Raw genomic sequence first — 18,092 nt, forward strand, 5'->3', positions numbered from 1 at the left:
TCACTTTATAACACTAGGGTACAGTACTGGTGGAGACAATTTGTCACTGTATAACACGGGTACAGTACTGGTGGAGACAGGCCGGTCACTGTATAACATTTGGGTCCAGTGATTTTGTGGACTCGTCGGTCACTGTATAACACTGGGTTTCAGTGCCTGTAGGGACAAGTCTGTCACTGTATAGCACTGGGTTACATTCCTGATGAGGCCGGCTCTAACTGTATAACACTGGAGCACAGGACAGGTGGGGACACATCTGTCACTGCATTACACTGGGGTACAGCACTGGTGGGGACAGGTCTCTCACTGTATAACACTAGGGTACAGGACTGGTGGGGACACATCTGTCACTGTATAGCATTGGGGACAGTAGTGGTGGGGACACATCTGTCACTGTATAGCACTGGGGACAGTACTGGTGGAGACAGGCCTGTCACTATAACACTGGCTTACAATACTGGGTGGGACTGGTCTGTCACTGTATAACATTGGAGCTCAGCACTGGTAGGGACTTGTCTGTCACTGGTTAACACTGGGGCACTGTACTGGTGGGGTCCTGTCTGTAACAGTATAATCCCTGGGTACAGTACTGGTGGGGACAGGTTTGTCACTGTATTATACTTGGGCACAGTACTGGTGGGGACATTTCTGTCCCTGCACAACACTGGGTTACAGTACTGGCAGGGGTTGGGCTGACATTGTGTAGCACTGAGGTACAGTACTGGTGGGGATAGGTCTGTCACTGTATGACACAGGGGTACTGTACTGGTTAGGACAGGTCTGTCAGTGTATAACACTGGGTTACAGTACCTGTAGGGACAGGTCTGTCAGTGTATAACACTGGGGTACAGTACTGGTTAGGACAGGTCTGTCAGTGTATAACACTGGGTTACAGTACCTGTGGGGACAGGTCAGTCAGTGTATAACACTAGGGTACAGTACTGGTGGGGACACATTTGTCACTGTAGAGCACTGGGGACAGTACTGGTGGGGACACATCTGTCACTGTATAGGATTGGGGACAGTACTGGTGGAGACATGCCTGTCACTGTATAACACTGGGTTACAATACTGGTTGGGACTGGTCTGTCACTGTGCAACGTTGGAGTACAGCACTGGTGGGGACTTGTCTGTCACTGGTTAACACTGGGGCACTATACTGGTGGGGTTCTGTCTGTCACAGTATAATACCTGCGTGCAGTACTGGTGGGGACAGGTTTGTCACTGTATTATACTTGGGCACAGTACTGGTGGGGGCATTTCTGTCACTGCACAACACTGGGTTACAGTACTGGCAGGGGTTGGGCTGATATTCTGTAGCACTAGGTACAGTACTGGTGGGGATAGGTCTGTCACTATAACACTGGGATACTGTACTGGTTAGGACAGGACTGTCACTGTACAGCACTGGGTAAAGTACTGGTGGTTCTCGTCTCATTGTCTCTAACACTGGGTTACACTGAATTACTGAGTATAATGTTCTCCTGTTGTTTGCAGTGCTGGATAACTCTCACAGTTTTGTTTTTGTGCGAGTTCCATGTCACTGTGAATCTTCAATTATCCCACTGGCATATTAATTCAACTTTTTGCACCTGATTGGACACACTGGACAAGTGTGACTGGACTTCGAGGACCTTCTCCGAATGGAGGTGGACTGGAGAGTGTGTGTGCATTTCAGCAACTGAGCCCAGGAATTGAGCAATCCTGAAGGGTTGTGGTGTATTTTCTCACTCCCCCTCTGATTCAGTTTCACTGATATGCCTTTGCTTTTTTGTGTTGGGTTTCATCCTGGCTTTTTGATGCAGAAGTTTTGCAAAAGTTTGGTCCTTTCCATGGGGAAAACATGACCTCTTAGTAAGGTTTTGAGGTCTCTCTCTGTTCATCCCGCTTATTTCAGACAAGACAGAAGTCAGGAGTTCTCCTTAACACTGTGCCTCTTGGTTGGATAATGTCCTGTACTGTCTGTCTGTTCCGTACTGCATCTGTAATGACTGCAGAGAAGATTCATGCTACTGGTGGTAAACTGGTTGCAAGTACTGCCTGTGGTTTGTTTAAAAAGTGAATATTCTCCAGTTGTATTCTCTATTTTCTACACCCACATGTGGTCTTTAATGGCCTGTTGACCTCCCTCTTTCCCCAGGTAGTTCTATCACTGCTGTTTCTGCACTCTGCAACAGTGGGTTTCAGAGTAGATTACCTTTGTTGAATCTCTTCATAGTAGTCCTTTCAGCTTTGTACGGTCAGTAAAATAGTCGTAATATTGTCATATACCTGAAAAAACTTATTGAAACTTTCAACGGCTCAAGAAATGTTCTGGAAAAGCCTGAGTGAGACCTGCGGGTTGTCAGTCCCTCAGTGTCACACAGCTCCTTCCTGAAACAACGCTTTGCTGCTTCATTCTTTTGTGATGATGTTTTCTTGATTCAGTGCCCAATAGCTCAGAATGATAGGATGGAGGGAGGGGGCCTCCCCCGGCTGCCTGACACCATCCTCCTCGAAGTCTTCCTGAAGCTGGAACACCAGGATGTCCTCGCCGCTGGCACCACCTGCAGGCAGTGGTACAGAGTGTCCCGTGACGAATTTCTATGGAAGGATCTCTTTTATTGTTACTACAATGTGAATCGATCAGTCCCTCGCCATCCAGGTTCGTCTCTCTATTGCTTTCTGGCTCTGCTCAACTGTGAATGCCTTCTAAGGCATTTCATTAGATGTTAAGAACTTTACATGGGAGCAGGAGTAGGCCATGAGCTGCCTAGAGCTTGTTCCGCTATTAAATACAATCATTACTGATCTTTGACCTCAATTCAATGTTCCCTCCAAGGCAAGAACATTCTTCCTTGGGGAAGGAAACCAAAACTGTGCATAGCACTCCAGGTGTGATCTCGCTAAAGCCCTGTGTAATTGCAGCAAGTCTTCCTGACACATACACTCCAATCTCCTTCCGATAAAGGCTAATAAACCATTTGCTTTCCTCGTTGCTTGCTGTGCCTACATGTTAACTCTCTGAAAATGTGTCATTGTCCAAAGAGCTAGACTAAGAGCCCCAGTAACATGATTTGCAGGAGGAGCTCAAGTCACTGGAGGCCTTTTGAATGTTTTAATCTCGAATCATAGAGTCATAGAGGTCTACAGCACAGAAAAAGGCCTTTTGGCCCATCGAGTCTGCGCTGGTCAAATAAGTACCTAACTATCCGAATCCCATTTTCCAGCTAGGCCCGTAGCCTTGTATGCCATGGCATCACAAGTGCGCATCCAAATACTTCTTAAAAGTTATGAAGGTTTCTGCCTCTACCACCCTTTCAGGCACTGAATTCCAGATTCCCACCACCCTCTGGGTGAAAAAATTCTTCCCACATCCCCTCTAAACCTCCTGCCCCTTACCTTAAATCTATGTCCCCTGGTTATTGATCCCTCCACCAAGGGGAAAAGTTCCTTCCTGCCTACCCTATCGATGCCCCTCATAATTTTATACACTTCAATCATGTTCCCCCTCAATCTCCTCTGCTCCAAGAAAAACAACCCCGGTCTATCCAATACCTCCTCATAACTAAAACTCTCCAGCCCAGGCAACATCCTGATAAATCTCCTCTGCACTCTAGTGCAATTTAGAATCAACCTGTGTGCATATTTTAAAAGTTATCTCCGTTTCTGTGATTCATGTACAATGACACCCAACTCCCTCTCAGTGCCAATATTTACTAGCTTTACCTTAAAAAAAATTCAGCTTTTCTACTCTTCCTACCAAAGTTGCTAATTTCACATTTTGGAAACCTGTCACTTTCTTGTCCAACCTGTCTATATCCCCGCAGCCTCTTTGTGCTCTCCTCACAGATTACTTTCCCACCGGCCTTTGCACTATCAGCAAATGTGGATACATTACACTCAGTCCCCTCATTTAACTTATTGCAATAGGTTGTAAATAGCTGAGGTTCCAGTCTGAAAAACAACTCTTCACCACTGCTGTGTTTCCTGACACTCAGCCAACTTCATATCCATGCTGCAGGAGTTCCTCAGGATCATGTCCCAACCATCTTCAGCTGCTTCATCAATGACCTTCCTTCCATCATAAGGTCAGAATGGGGATGTTTGCTGATTATCGCACAATGCATGACTCCTCAGATACTGAAGCAGCCCATGTCCAAATGCAGTAAGACCTGGACAACATTTAGGCTGGGACTGATAAGTGGCAAGTAACATTCGCGTCACACAAGTGCCAGGCAATGACCATCTCCAACAAGACAGAATCTGACCATCATCCCTTGAAATTCAATATCATTCCCATCGCTGAATCCCCACTATCAACATCCAGGGGGTTACCATTGACCAGAAACTGAACTGCACTAGCCATTTAAATACTGTGGCTACAAGAGCAGGTCAGAGGGTGGGAATTCTGCAGTGAGGAATTCTCCCCCTGACTCCCCAAAGCCTGTCCACCATCTACAAGGCAGAAGTCAGGAGTGTGATCGAATACTTTCCACTTGCCTGGATGAGTGCAGCTTGAACACTCGAGAAGCCCTACACCATCCAGGACAAAGCAGCCTGTTTGATTGATACCCCATCCACAACATTCATTCCCTCCACCACTGACGCACAGTAGCAGCAGTGTGTACCATCACAGATCCACTGCAGCAATTCACCAAGACTCCTTAGAGAGCACCTTCCAAACCCATGACCGCTACCATCTAGAAGGACAAGGGCAGCAGGTGCATGGGAACACCACCACCTGGAAGTTACCCTCCAAGCTACTCACCATCCTGCTTTGGAAATATATTGCAGTTCCTTCACTGTCTCCGGGTCAAAACAGGAATATAGGAACAGGAGAAGGCCCATTCAGCCTGTCAACCCTGCTCCATCATTCAATATGATCATGGCTGATCAAACACTTCAATGCCTTTTACCCACACTATCCCCATAACCCTTTATGTTATTGTTAATTAGAAATCTATCAAACTCTACCTTAAACATACTCAATAACTGAGCTTCCACGGCCCTCTGGGGTAGAGAATTCCAAAGTTTTACAACCCTCTGAGTAAAGAAATTTCTCCACATCTTGATCCCCTTTATTTTGAAATTGTGTCCCCTGATTCAAGACTCCCTAACCAGGGGAAACATCTTACCTGCATCTACCCTGTCTATTCCTTTAAGTAAGTTTCAGTGAGGTCACCTCTCATTTTTCGAAACACCAGAGAATACAGGCCTAGTTTCCCCATTGTCTCTACACAAGACAGTCCCACCATCCCTGAAACAAGTCTGGTGAACCTTCATTGCACTCCCTCTGTGGCAATAATATCCTTTCTGAGGTAAGGGGACCAAAATTGCACACAGTACTCCAGGTGTGATCTAATCAAGCTTCTGTAGAATTGAAGCAATACTTCTTCACTACTCCTGTACTCAAATCCTCTTGCGATAAAAGCTAACATACCATGAGCCTTCCGAGTTGCCTGCTGCACCTGCATGTTAGCTTTCAGTGATTTATGGACAAGGACACCTGGGTCCCTTTGTACATCTACACTTTCTAATCTTTTGCCATTTGGGAAATACTCTGCACATCTGTTCCTTCTGCTAAAGTGGATAATCTTACATTTTTTCACGTTATATTCCATCTGCCATGCTCTTATCCACTCACTAAATCTGTCCAAATCCTCCTGTAGCTGCTTTACATCTTCCTCACAACGTACATTCACGCCTAGATTTGTATCATCTGCGAACTTGGAAATATTACATTTGGCCCCCACATCCAAATCATTGAGATATATTGTGAACAGCTGGGGCCCAATTACTGATCCTTGTTGGACTCCACTAGTCACAGCCTGCCAATGTGAGAATGACCCATTTATTCCTACTCTCTGTTTTCTGTCTGTTAACCAATCCTTAATCCATGAGAGTATATTACCCCTATCCTATGTGCTTTTATTTTGCTAATCAACCTCCTGTGGGGGACTTTATCAAAAGCCTTCTGAAAACCCAAATATACTACGTCCACCGACTCCCCTTTATCAATTCTGTTAGTAACATCCTCAAAAAAAACTCCAGCGGATTCAACAAACATTCATAAATCCATGTTGACTGTGTCCAATCAGACCATTTTATCTAATTGTCTATTTATCAGATCCTTTAAAGTAGATTCTAGCATTTTCCCTACAACTGATGTGAGGCTAACAGGTCTGTAGTTCCCTGTTTTCTCTCTCCCTCCCTTCTTAAATAGTGGGGTGACATTTGGTACCTTCCAATCTTCAGGAACCATTCCAGAATCTACAGAATTTTGGAAAATGATCACCAATGCATCCACTATCTCTATAGCAACCTCTTTCAACACTCTGGGATGCAGAATATCAGGTCCTGGGGTCTTATTGACTCTCAGTCCCATTAATTTCTCCAATACAGCTTTCTTACTTATACTAATTTCCTTCAACTCCTCATTCTCCCTTGTTCCTTGGACCTTTAAATCTGGGAAATTTCTTGTATCTTCCTCAGTGCAAACAGACACAAAGTGATCATTTACCTTCTCTATCATTTCTCTATTCCCCATGATGAATTCTCCTGACTCTGCCTGTAATGGACCCACATTTGTCTTAGCCAAACGCTTCATTTTTACATACCTAATCCTGGAACTCCCGCCACCCCCGCTCCCTCCACCCCCCGCCCCCCCCCCCCCCCCCCCCCCCCCCCGGCCGCCCTAACAGCACTGTGGACTGCAGCAGTTCAAGAAGGCAGCTCACCACCACCTTCTCAGGGACATTTAGGACAATAAATGCTGGCTGAGCCAGCAATGCTCACATCGCATGTAAGAATAAAAAGTGCTGTCATTCTCTCTTTTATTCCATGGACTGCAACAAATTTAAACTGACTGGCCTGTAGTTGCTGGGTATATCCTTACACCAATTTTTTGAACAAGGGTGTAACATTTGCAATTCTGCAATCCCCTGTGTCTAAACAGGATTGGGAGATTATGGTCAGTACCTCCGGAATTTCCACCCTTACTTCCCTCAGCATTCTGAATGTATCTCGTCCAATCCTGATGACTTATCAACTTTAGGTACGGTCAGCCTTTGTCTCCTCTTTATCCATTTTTAGCCCGTCTCAACAAGGGCCCAGCTGGAATACTGTGTTCAATTCTGGAATCCACACTTTAGGAAGGATGGCAAGGTCTTAGGTCTGAGGTGATTTACAAGCCAGGTGACAGGGATGAGGGACTTCAGTTATATGAGGAGACTGGAGAAGTTGGGGTTGTTCTCCTTAGAACAGAATTAATAAAGGTTTTCAAAATCATAAAAGTTTTGATTTTTTATTAATGCACAGGATGTGAGCATGGCTAGGCCATGCCATCCTTAATTACCCTTGAGGTGGTGCTGAGCTGCCTTCTTGAACTGCTGCAGTCCATGTGATGTAGGTACACCCACAGTGCTGTTAGGGAGTTCCAGGAGTAAATAAAGAGAAACTGTTTCCAATGGTGGTGATGTGGGGGGTGGGGGGTGGTGGGTTGGGGGGCATGGGGTGACAGGTAACCAGAGAACTCAGATGAAAGATGACTGGCTAAGAACTGGAGGGGAAATGAGATTTCTTTTTAAATACAGAGTTGTTGTGACCTGGAATGAGTTGTGATGATGGAAGCAGATTTAATAATAACTTTCAAAAAGAAATACTTAATTGGAAAACATGAATGAAGAACGTACATCCAGGACTATGTGTTTGAACTACAGAAGGTGGTCTTAGCGCCTCTAGCCATTGAATCCCCTCATTACTGCATTTCCAGCTGTTTTACTAACCTGTTCCCTCCTTGCCCATCAAACCCCAAACCCTGTTTGTTGGAGCCATTGATATTTAATTGCAGTCATCATTCTCCCCACAGGAAGGTGTAACCTCAGTTACTCTGGGCACTCCAACTCAAATCTTTCCTTCCTGCCTTTCCCTACTACTAAATCACCAATCGTTCCTCATCCATTGCCTGCTCTGTATGACTTTTGTGACTACCCTCTCAGGCACTCACTCCAGAAACTGCTCTCCCTCTCTAATGTGTTGGATTGTCTCCATTTCCCCCTCAAGCTCTGAATTTTGAGCTTCAGCAACGTCAATTGATGGCATTTCACTGAATCAGTAACTGGTGCTCGAAAACTCCCACATGTGGCAGAATTGCCTGTTCACTGTCCCTTACTGTGTTGCCATCTTATGGTCTGATTCATGTTTTGTATGAGATCAGCTGGACTTCTTTGCAATTCCATCTCCCTTGGCACTTAATTCCCTCTTTTATCAAATTCCCAGATTCCTTTCTCCCAACTTTTCATACCTCACTCAGATACCAGCTTTCACTCCACACCATCATATCAGAGTGGGTAACACCAAAAGTTGTACTGGTTGCGAATTCCTAGTGCACACAGCCCTGTAGAACAGTAAATCCATAATCTGGCAGCGGGAGGGCAGGAGACTCTAAAAGTTATTTTCCAACTTTACACCTACCCCCCAACCCCCCACCAACCCCAACGCCGCTTCACCCCCCCCATCCACCGTTGGCAGCCTTCCATTTCACAGGACGATGCTTTGTGCTGTGCTGGTCAGCTCTGTGCTTAGCATTGCCTGATGAGGTTCAGGAGTTTGTGTGGGATTAAGAACAGAAACAGACCACTGAGTCAACACAGCTATTGATTTCTTAGAGACCACCCCTATGTTTTCATGTATATCTTCAACCCTTCTCTTTGCATGAACTCTTGAACTCATTTACACTGTCCTCATTAATGTCCTTCACTGGTGACTTACCAATGTGAGAATTTCACTTTTTACTTTTACCTGGGATTTGAACCCATCCCCATTATGAACAGGTTGCCATAATCATTTGTGGGGGCTGGTGGCGTAGTGGTAATACCCCTGAACTTGTAATCCAGAGGCCCAGGCTAATGCTCTGGGAACGTGGGTTCAAATCCCACCACGGCAGCTGGTGGTATTTGTATTCATAAGTAAACTTAGTCACAGTGATGGTGACCATGAAACTATTATTGATTGTTGTAAAAACCATCTGATTTACCAATGTCCTTTAGGGAAGGAAATCTGCCATGTGACTCTAAACCCACAGCAATTGGTTAACTGTTAACTTCCCTCTGAAAACCATTCAGTTCAAGGGCAATTAGAGATGTCAGCAACACCCACATCCCATGAAATAATAAGGAAAATTCTCTTTATAAACCTAAAAAGCTTGAATCGCTTTTACGACTTTGTAAGTGGTCCTCCTGGTTCTCTGCAATATCCTGTCATCTCATTAACCTCCTGAAATAAATAAATAATTCAGCCATTAGCAATTGCAAAGATCAGTGCTCATCAATGAGATAAAGCCACTTACACAGACCACCACTGATTGCAACCTCGCCCCTAAGAGCAGAGATATCAACACATAATCCAGGCTGACATTCCCGAGGGACATTGTCTGCACTGAGCTGCGTTGTCAGAGCTGCTACCTTTCAAACGAAACATCACAGACATCAAACTGGGACTCTGTCTGATCTCTGAAACAGATGTAACCGTCCCCATGGCACTATTGGAAGAAGAGTTGGGGTCATTATCATGTTGCTGTTTTTGGGAGCTTGCTGTGTACAAATCAATTGCCATGTTTCTTAAATTCTAACACTAACTACAATTCAAAAGTATTTTTTGAACTGTGAAGCACATTGCGACAATCTAAGGCTGTGAAAGGTGCTACAGCAATGCAAGGCTTTCCTTAGGTACTTCTGACCTGAAAGTCCACCTCACTGGCCACTGAAACCTCTCCCTCTGGTATTTTAAGCCTCTCACTGAAACCACTCCCTTTGGTACATTAACCCTCTCACTGAAACCTCTCCCTCTGGTACATTAACCCACTCACTGAAACCTCTCCCTCTGGTACATTAACCCTCTCAGTGAAACCTCTCCCTTTGGTACATTAACCTTCTCAGTGAAACCTCTCCCTTTGGTACATTAACCCTCTCAGTGAAACCTCTCCCTTTGGTACGTTAACCATCTCACTGAAACCTCTCCCTCTGGTACATTAACCCTCTCACTGAAACCCCTCCACCTGGTGCATTAACCCTCTCATTACAACATTTTAATTGTTTTGAATAAATCTGTTGTTAATGACATTACTTGCTAGATTTAGCAGTGGCTAAAGTGAACAAACATGGTACTAAAATGAGTTGGAAACCAGAATTACAGCCAAATAAAAGCATTTAGAAATATTGAAAATGGGGAAGAGAGGTGGAAAGAGGAAATGTTTGGGAATGGTGTTCCAGAGGGTAGGCCGTAGTGATCCAGAGTGATGGAGCAAAGGAGCAGGAAATGAGCCAACATCAGTGGTGAAGAGGGTTCAGCTAGAGGAGATCCTTAGTTTGAATGGAGAGACCGGGGGGGGAATGGCCAGATAAGGTATCATTATAGCTAGTCCTTACAAAATACAATTTTCACTAATAATGAATTCCTTGAATATCTGGGATATAAGGTGCTACTTGTTGGTGTTAAGTGTTCACAAGCACAAGTTTTATCAGCATTAATGCAGACCTACTCTTGCAAGCAACCTGTTAGCTTCTGAACTAATGCCTACATGCATGAGTTTAAGCACTGGTGAAGTTGAGGAATCGTTGAATAATAGAACTTTTAAAGCATTGAAGGAGGCCAGTCAGACCAATGTGTCTGTGCTGACTCTATGCAACAAGCAGTTCACCTAGTGCCACTCCCCACATTCTCCATAACCCTGCACATTCCTCCTTTTCAGGAATAATCCAAGTCCCTCTTGATTGAATCTGCCTCCACCACACTCTCAGGCAGTGCATTCCAGATCTGAATCACTGGCTGCATAAATAAGTTTTTCCTCATGTCTCCATTGCTTATTTTGCCAATTACCTTAAATCTGTGCCCTCTGGTTCTCGATCCTCCCATCAATGGGAAGTTTCTCCTTATCTACTGCTGTCCCTCTTAGTCCATGAACTCTAACTTTGCTCACAAGTCTGTTTTGTGACACTTTATCAATTGCCTTTGGGAGCCCAAGTACACATCAACAGCATTACCCTCATGATTTTGAACAACTCTATCAAATCTCCTTTCAATATCCTCTAAGCAGAACAGTACCAGCTTCTCCAATCTTTCCACGTAACTGAAGTTCCTTGTCCCTGGAACCATTCTTGTGAATCTTTTCTGCACCTTTCATATCCTACCTAAAGTGTGGTGCCCAGAACTGGATGGAATACTCTAGTTGAGGCTGAACCAGTGTTTTATACAGGTTAAACACAGTTTCCTTTGCTTTTGTACTTTGTGCCCCTATTGATAAAGCCCAGGGTGTTGTATGCTTTATTAACCATGCTCTCAACCTGTCCTGTCACTTTCAATGATTTGTGTACATATACCCCCAGGCCACTCTGCTCCTGCACCCTCTTTAGAATTGCACTCTTTATTTTATATTGACTCTCCCCATTCTTCCTATTAAAGTAAATCACTTCACACTTCTCTGTGCTAAATTTTACCTGCCATTTGTCCATCCATTCCACCAACTTGTCTATGTCCTTTTGAAGTTTAATACAATGCTTCCAAGTTCTTATTCACTAATTTTGAAATTGTGCCCTGCACACCAGATCATTAATATACATCAGGAAAGGCAAGGGTCCCAATACAGATCCCTGGCGAACTCCACTACAAACTTTCCTCTAGCCTGAGAAAACATCCATTAACCATGACTCACTGTTTCCTGTCACTCAGTCAATTTCTTATCCATGTTGCTGCTGTCCCTCTTAGTCCATGAACTCTAACTTTGCTCACAAGTCTGTTTTGTGACACTTTATCAATTGCCTTTGGGAGCCCAAGTACACATCAACAGCATTACCCTCATCAACCTCAATGCTAATGCTGGGATAATTATTCTGGTCCAAGTTCTGTGCAAAGGATAGCAAGATATTCTGCAGCTGTACTGCCTCAACATTGTGCCTCAATATTGTGCCTCAAGCCCGTCTCCTGAGAGGAGATGCCAGCTGTACCTGTATGCTCCTGTCCATTTCTCACACAATCAGCCCTGTGTCTCAGATAGCATTTGAGAGTTGTATTACAGGCAGGATACAGGAAGCTGAATCACATTGGATGTTTAACTAAAAGAGATACCAGAAAACTTTATGCTGCCATATGCTAAAACATGTTAACGCTGACATCTTGTCACTTTACAGCTGCTGTTTCGTGGCTGGGTGAATTTCAGAGACTATACGACACAATTCCATGTGTGCAAGTGGAGACGCTAAAGGAGCATCGTGACCAAGTATTACACGTCAGCTTCTCTCATAATGGCTACTTATTTGGATCCTGTTCCAAGGACTGTTTTGTCAAGGTAAGACTTCTCTCAGTCTGTGCAAGGATAAGACCTCGCTTGGTCTATGTGAGCTTATAACTTCTCTCTCTCCGTGCAAGGATGCAACCTCTCTCTCTCTGTGTGAGGATGCGACCTCTCTCTCTCTGTGTGAGGATGCGACCTCTCTCTCTCTGTTTGAGGATGCGACCTCTCTCTCTGTGTGAGAATGCGACCTGTCTCTCTCTGTGTGAGGATGAGACCTCTCTCCCTCTCTCTGTGAGGATACGACCTCTCTCCGTGCGAGGATTCAACCTCTCTCACTCTGTGTGAGGATGCAATCTCTCTCTGTGTGAGGATACACCATCTCTCACTCCGTGCGAGGATTCGACCTCTCTCTCTCTATGAGAGGAAGCGATCGCTCTCTGTGCGAGGATACGACATCCCTCTGTGTGGGATACGACCTCTCTCACTCTGTGTGAGGATGCAATCCCTCTCTGTGTGGGATACGACCTCTCTCTCTCCGTGCGAGGATTCGACCTCTCTCTGTGCGAGGATACAACATCTCTCTCTCCGTGCGAGGATTCAACTTCTCTCTCTTTCTCTGTGCGAGGGTACCACATCTCTCTATCCGTGTGAGGATGCGACCTTTCTTTTTCTCTCTGAGGATACGACCTATCTCTGTGCGAGGGTACGACCTCTCTCTCTCTGTGCGAGGATGCGACCTCTCTCTCTATGTGTGAGGATGGGACCTCTCTCTCTCTGTGTGAGGATTCGACGTCTCTCTCTCCGCGCCAAGGTTCAACCTCTCTCTCTCTGAGCGAGGATGCGACCTCTCTCTCTCCCTGTGTCTGGATTCGACCTTCCTCTCTGTGTGAGAATGCGACCTCTCACTGTGTGGCATTCGCCCTCTCTCTCTCCATACGAGGATTCGACCTCTCTCTCTCCATGTGAGGATGCGACCTCTCTCTCTCTGTGCAAGGATGCGACAGCCCTCACTCTGTGTGAGGATACGAACTCTCGCTCTCTGTGTGAGGATATGAACTCTCTCTCTCTGTGCGAGGATTCAACCTATCTCCCTCCGTGCGAGGATACCACCTCTCTCTCTCCATGCAAGGATTCAACATCTCTCTCTCTCTCTCTGTGTGAGGATGCGACCTCTCTCTCTTTGTGCAAGGATGCGACCTCTCTCCGTGCAAGGATGCGACAGCCCTCACTCTGTGTGAGGATACGAACTCTCTCTCTCTGTGTGGAGGATGCGACCTCTCTCCGCTCGTGCGAGGATATGACCTCTCTCTCTCTGTGTGAGCATACAACCTCTCCCTCTGTGTGAGGGTACGACCTGTCTCTCTCTCTCTCCCTGCGAGGATACGACCTCTCCCTCTCCGTGTAAAGATATGATTTCTCTCTCTCTCTGTGCGAGATGACGACCTCTCTCTCTATGCGAGGATGTGACCTCTCTCTGTGTGAGGATGCGACCTTTCTCTCTGTGTAAGGATACGACCTCTCTCTCTCCGTGTGAGGATTCGACCTCTCTGACTCTGTGTGAGGATGCGATCTCTCTCTGCGCGAGGGTACGACTTCTGTCTCTCTGTGCGAGGATATGACCACTATCTCTCTCTCACTCTGTGTCTGGACTCGACTATCCTCTCTGTGCGAGAATGCGACCTCTCACTGTGTGGAATTCGCCCTCTCTCTCTCTCTGTGAGGATATTGCTCTCTTTCCGTGTGAGGATGCGACCTCTCTCTCTCTCTCCCTGCGAGGATTCGACCTTTCTCTCTCCATGCGAGGATTCAACCTCTTTCTGTGTGAGGATACAACCTCTCTCTCTCTGTGCGAGGATTCAACCTCTCTCTCACCGTGCGTGGATACCACCTCTCTCTCTCCATCCGAGGATTCAACCTCTCTCAATGCGAGGATGCGACCTCTCTCTCTCTGTGTGCGAGGATTCAACCTCTCTCCCTCTGTGCGAGGATGCGACCTCTCTGTCTCTGCGCGAGGATGCGACGTCTCTCTCTCCGTGCGAGGATGCGACCTCTCTCTCTGTGCGAGGATGCGAACTCTCTCTCTCTGCGCGAGGATGCGACCTCTCTCTCTCCGTGCGAGGATGTGACCTCTCTCTCTCTCTCTGCGAGAATGCGACCTCTCTCTCTCTCTCTCTCTCCGTGCAAGGATGCGACCTCTCTCTCTCTCTGTGCAAGGATGCGACCTCTCTCTCTCTCCCTGCGAGGATGCGACCTCTCTCTCTCCATGCAAGGATGCGACAGCCCTCACTCTGTGGGAGGATACGAACTCTCGCTCTCTGTGTGAGGATACGAACTCTCTCTCTCTGTGTGGAGAATGCGACCTCTCTCTGTTCGTGCGAGGATATGACCTCTCGCTCTGTGTGAGGATACGACCTCTCCCTCTGTGTCAGGATACGACCTGTCTCTCTCTCTCTCTGTGTGGATGCGACCTCTCCCTCTCCGTGTAAAGATATGATATCTCTCTCTGTGTGAGATGATGACCTCTCTTTCTATACAAGAACGTGACCTCTCTCCGTGCGAGGATACGACCTCTCTCTCTCTCTGCGTGAGGATGCGAACTCTCTCTCTGTGAAGATGTGACCTTTCTGTGTGCGGATGCGACCTCTCTGTCTCCATGTGAGAATGCGACCACTCTCTCTCCGTGCGAGGATTCAACCTCTCTCACTCTGTGTGAGGATACGCCCTCTCTCTCTCTGTGTGAGGATATTACCTATCTCTCTCCGTGCGAGGATACCACCTCTCTCTCACCATGCGAGGATTTAACCTCTCTCTGTGTGAGGATGCGACCTCTCTCTCTCGTCTCTTTGTGCGAGGATCCGACCTCTCTCTCTCTCTGTGCGAGGATGCGACCTCTCTCTCTTTGTGCAAGGATGCGACCTCTCTCTCTCTGTGCAAGGTTGCGACAGCCCTCACTCTGTGTGAGGATACGAACTCTCTCACTCTGTGTGGAGGATGCGACCTCTCTCTGTTCGTGCGAGGATACAACCTCTCCCTCTGTGTGAGGGTACGACCTGTCTCTCTCTCTCTCTGCGAGGATACGACCTCTCCCTCTTCGTGTAAAGATATGATCTCTCTCTCTTTCTGTGCGAGATGACGACCTCTCTCTCTATGCGAGGATGTGACCTCTCTCTGTGCGAGGATTCAACCTCTCTCCCTCTGTGCGAGGATGCGACCTCTCTCTCTCCGTGCGAGGATGTGACCTCTCTCTCTCTGCACGAGGATGCGACCTCTCTCTCTCCGTGCAAGGATGCGACCTCACTCTCTCTCTGTGCAAGGATGCGACCTCTCTCTCTCCGTGCAAGGATGCGACAGCCCTCACTCTGTGGGAGGATACGAACTCTCGCTCTCTGTGTGAGGATACGAACTCTCTCTCTCTGTGTGGAGAATGCGACCTCTCTCTGTTCGTGCGAGGATATGACCTCTCGCTCTGTGTGAGGGTACGACCTCTCCCTCTGTGTGAGGATACGACCTGTCTCTCTCTCTCTCTGTGTGGATACGACCTCTCCCTCTCCGTGTAAAGATATGACCTCTCTCTCTCTCTGTGCGAGATGACGACCTCTCTTTCTATACAAGGACGTGACCTCTCTCTGTGTGAGGATGCGATCTCTCTCTGTGTGAGGATACGACCTCTCTCTCTCTCTGCGTGAGGATGCGAACTCTCTCTCTGTGAAGATGTGACCTTTCTGTGTGCGGATGCGACCTCTCTCTCTCCATGTGAGGATGCGACCTCTCTCTCTCCATGTGAGAATGCGACCACTCTCTCTCCGTGCGAGGATTCAACCTCTCTCACTCTGTGTGAGGATTTAACCTCTCTCTGTGTGAGGGTGCGACCTCTCTCTCTCGTCTCTTTGTGCGAGGATCCGACCTCTCTCTCTCTCTGTGCGAGGATGCGACCTCTCTCTCTTTGTGCAAGGATGCGACCTCTCTCTCTCTGTGCAAGGTTGCGACAGCCCTCACTCTGTGTGAGGATACGAACTCTCTCGCTCTGTGTGGAGGATGCGACCTCTCTCTGTTCGTGCGAGGATACGACCTCTCCCTCTGTGTGAGGGTACGACCTGTCTCTCTCTCTCTCTGCGAGGATACGACCTCTCCCTCTTCGTGTAAAGATATGATCTCTCTCTCTTTCTGTGCGAGATGACGACCTCTCTCTCTATGCGAGGATGTGACCTCTGTGCGAGGATTCAACCTCTCTCCCTCTGTGCGAGGATGCGACCTCTCTGTCTCTGTGCGAGGATGCGACCTCTCTCTCTCCGTGCGAGGATGCGACCTCTCTCTCTCCATGCGAGGATGCGACCTCTCTCTCCCTGCACGAGGATGCGACCTCTCTCTCTCTCTCTCTCCGTGCGAGGATGCGACCTCTCTCTCTCTCTCTGCAAGGATGCGACCTCTCTCTCTCTCCATGCGAGGATGCGACCTCACTCTCTCTCTGTGCAAGGATGCGACCTCTCTCTCTCCGTGCAAGGATGCGACAGCCCTCACTCTGTGGGAGGATACGAACTCTCGCTCTCTGTGTGAGGATACGAACTCTCTCTCTCTGTGTGGAGAATGCGACCTCTCTCTGTTCGTGCGAGGATATGACCTCTCGCTCTGTGTGAGGATACGACCTCTCCCTCTGTGTGAGGATACGACCTGTCTCTCTCTCTCTCTGTGTGGATACGACCTCTCCCTCTCTGTGTAAAGATATGATCTCTCTCTCTCTCTGTGCGAGATGACGACCTCTCTTTCTATACAAGGACGTGACCTCTCTCTGTGTGAGGATGCGATCTCTCTCTGTGTGAGGATACGACCTCTCTCTCTCCGTGCGAGGATTCGACCTCTCTCTCTCCGTGCAAGGATGCGACAGCCCTCACTCTGTGGGAGGATACGAACTCTCGCTCTCTGTGTGAGGATACGAACTCTCTCTCTCTGTGTGGAGAATGCGACCTCTCTCTGTTCGTGCGAGGATATGACCTCTCGCTCTGTGTGAGGATACGACCTCTCCCTCTCTGTGTAAAGATATGACCTCCCTCTCTCTGTGCGAGATGATGACCTCTCTCTCTATGCGAGGATGTGACCTCTCTCTGTGTGAGGATGCGACCTTTCTCTCGATGTGAGGATGCGACCTCTTTCTCTCTGTGTGAGGATGCGACCTCTCATTGTGTGAGGATACGACCTCTCTCTCTCCGTGTAAAGATATGATCTCTCTCTCTTTCTGTGCGAGATGACGACCTCTCTCTCTATGCGAGGATGTGACCTCTCTCTGTGTGAGGATGCGACCTTTCTCTCTGTGTGAGGATACGACCTCTCTCTCTCCATGCGAGGATTTGACCTCTCTGACTCTGTGTGAGGATGCGATCTCTCTCTGTGTGAGGATACGACTTCTGTCTCTCTGTGCGAGGATACGACCACTATCTCTCTCTCTCTCTGTGTCTGGATTCGACTTTCCTCTCTGTGTGAGAATGCGACCTCTCACTATGTGGAATTCGCCCTCTCTCTCTCTGTGTGAGGATATTACCTCTCTCTCTCCGTGTGAGGATGTGACCTCTGACTCGCTCTCCGTGCGAGGATTCGACCTCTCTCTCTCCGTGCGAGGATTCGAGCTCGCTCTCTCTCTCTGTGTGAGGATATTACCTATCTCTCTCCGTGCGAGGATTCGACCTCTCTCTCTCCGTGCGAGGATTCGACCTCTCTCTCTCCGTGCGAGGATTCGACCTCTCTCTCTCCGTGCGAGGCTTAGACCTCTCTCTCTCTCCATGCGAAGATTCAACCTCTCTCTGTGCGAGGATACAACCTCTCTCTCTCTGTG

The 18,092-nt window shown here is 47.4% G+C and overlaps 1 protein-coding gene across 3 annotated transcripts in view; it reads left to right on the plus strand.

Annotated features, from left to right (window-relative positions):
• The window catches only part of fbxw5 (F-box and WD repeat domain containing 5), a 401,196-nt gene that overhangs the window by 273,220 nt on the left and 109,884 nt on the right, over nt 1–18,092 (plus strand). For all 3 annotated transcript variants that reach the window (XM_041193118.1, XM_041193117.1, XM_041193120.1), the window contains exons 2-3: nt 2,428–2,644; nt 12,165–12,322. In XM_041193118.1, the coding sequence (XP_041049052.1) occupies nt 2,452–2,644; nt 12,165–12,322 (351 nt within the window). In that variant the 5' untranslated portion in view covers nt 2,428–2,451. The remainder of the gene's footprint in view (nt 1–2,427; nt 2,645–12,164; nt 12,323–18,092) is intronic.

Source organism: Carcharodon carcharias, chromosome 8, assembly GCF_017639515.1.
Source record: "Carcharodon carcharias isolate sCarCar2 chromosome 8, sCarCar2.pri, whole genome shotgun sequence".
Classification (NCBI taxonomy): domain Eukaryota; kingdom Metazoa; phylum Chordata; class Chondrichthyes; order Lamniformes; family Lamnidae; genus Carcharodon; species Carcharodon carcharias.